The 2,014-nt window shown below is 55.2% G+C and overlaps 1 protein-coding gene across 1 annotated transcript in view; it reads right to left on the bottom strand.

Annotated features, from left to right (window-relative positions):
* Window positions 1-1,988, bottom strand: part of CSUI_008708 (proteophosphoglycan related protein) — a 5,704-nt gene extending 3,716 nt beyond the window's left edge. Inside the window, exon 1 of the mRNA XM_068068833.1 lies at window positions 1-1,988. This exon is cut by the window's left edge and continues 3,716 nt beyond it. Coding sequence (XP_067919192.1) covers window positions 1-66 — 66 coding nt within the window. The 5' untranslated portion in view covers window positions 67-1,988.
* Window positions 1,989-2,014: the final 26 nt, after the last annotated feature.

The raw sequence follows: 2,014 nt of genomic DNA, 5'->3' as shown, positions 1-2,014 counted from the left end.
CCTGTTGTTGAGATTCAAAAAGTGACTCGGCAAACGGCTTACTCCGCTCTTTGTGGGGCTCCCCATGCCTCTGGACTGCCGTCGCAATACGGAAGGGTGCTCGCTGCGGATGGGACGTACCCCGTCGACCAAAAGCGAGCGGGTAGCTTGCAGACTCAGACGACTGCTGAAGCGATGGGACACTGTATGCACCTTGTGCCGGTGTATCAGGACCCCACCTCCCAGAAAAGGGGGAAGGCGACGGCGCCCGCTCACGCTGGCTGTAATCAGCCGAAGGGCCGGTGGGGAGTGCCGCCGCACCTAACTTCCTTGATGAGCTAACGTGCGGACTCTGCTGGCTGCTACCTACGGCAGTAGTTGAGAGGGGAGCCACGGACGGCCGGATGCCGTGAACGGGTTTATTTTGCCGCGCAGACCAGAGAGGAGCCGGCAATGCCACGAAAGAAGACTGTCGGTGTCGACGCCCGCCGTGCTCTAGCTGCGACGAGGAATCTGCCTCCGCAGGGGTGTCACTTGGAATGGGATACAGAAGCCGGCTTGGGGAGGAGCTCGGAAGACGGGGAATGGCTTGAGGCTGACAGTGGCCACTTTGACGAGAAGCGGAAGACGAGAAGATAGACGATACCGATGAGGCAAGTCTGTTGGCTAGACGCGCCAGGAGCGAGGAAGCGTAGGGGTCAGACCGATGAACGGGCCGCTGCGTCTGCGGACGTCTCTCTACACACGAGGACGAGCCGAGGTGGTCATCGCGACCACGGGCAGTAGAAGCCATCTTCGGTGGTGGATCGCGATTCGAGACAATGTCAACAAAAAAAGCACCTCTCCGCGCGTTGAAGTAGTGTGTTGCGCCTTCCAGAGCACGCCTCTCATAGGTCTGCCCTGGTGTACATGCCCCAAAACACCCAAGTGTCCGTCGCAGAGAGTGGATCACACACGGATCTTGTCACCCTAGCCCAACTATCCCGTAATCAAATGGTACACTCAGTGACTCGGGATCAAACACATGACTTTGCGCCGCTTGCTACGCCAGTCTGAAATGACAACCCGGTGAAGCCTAACAACCGCGAAGACAATCCGGAGGAAAAGTTCCCAAAAGCTGGCTTCTGGCAAGTAACAGAATCGAGCAATAAAGGGAGAAGGGCAGTTCAACAATGTCTCTAAGCAAATACAAAACCTTACCTCCCTCGCTTCTCGTTCCCGACAGACAGAGTCATCAACTGGAAGCCACTTCGTGCAGCCTTTGACGAAACACTCATCTGTCGTCAGGAACGGCTTCGGAGAGTGACAGCCAGCTCATGCGATGGTACCACTTTCACAGCACTCGAAAAAGGAGAAACACTATCAAATGCTTCACCATCCGCGATCGGGTAACGCACTCGCCTCTAGTGAAGGAGGTGCGGACCTCCCTTCATCGACAACTGCATGAGTAACCGCAGCTGACGCAAGGAACAGGCGGAGGCAGAACAAAGAAAAGCCGTTCACTTGAACGACTACGACAGAAACGGGAAAACCAACTCCGCTCAGCCACCAGGACCGCTTAGAACAGAGGTCATGAAAGTAAAATCTGTCTGCCACCCATGTAATTAGTTACTCTCAGGAAGGCAAAGAGGCGCCGCTTCAAGCAGCAGGGAGAGTGATGTGGGAGAGATAAACTTCTGGCTTATGAGCTCTGGTGAACATGTCAAGCCGTCCGCTTGGTGTGACCTGCAGTTAGGCCAATGCTCCGATGCGAACCGCGCTGAACTCCATCTGCCAAGTAGAAGAATGGGGAAAAAGTGCGTGCAAGACCCTCTATAAGGCACTGCGGCAGATGATTCTTTTACCCTTTGGCCCACTCTGTTGAATACCTTCACCGTCTTATAGTCGGCCAAGCCGTCAACGGGAGGTTTCTCCGAGCTTGACGGAACACACATCCTCTTCGGAGCCACTCAGGGAGCTTTCAGCTTCAGTAAACCAACTGCTGTGCCCGCGAGGAGCACAAGTTTCTCTCAGAGAAACGTGTTTGTGAGTTAGA

This window comes from Cystoisospora suis (assembly GCF_002600585.1).
Source record: "Cystoisospora suis strain Wien I chromosome Unknown contig_4953, whole genome shotgun sequence".
Taxonomy (NCBI): Eukaryota; Apicomplexa; class Conoidasida; order Eucoccidiorida; family Sarcocystidae; genus Cystoisospora; species Cystoisospora suis.
Note: the sequence above shows the minus strand (reverse complement) of the source record. Positions and strands in the feature narration are given on the sequence as shown.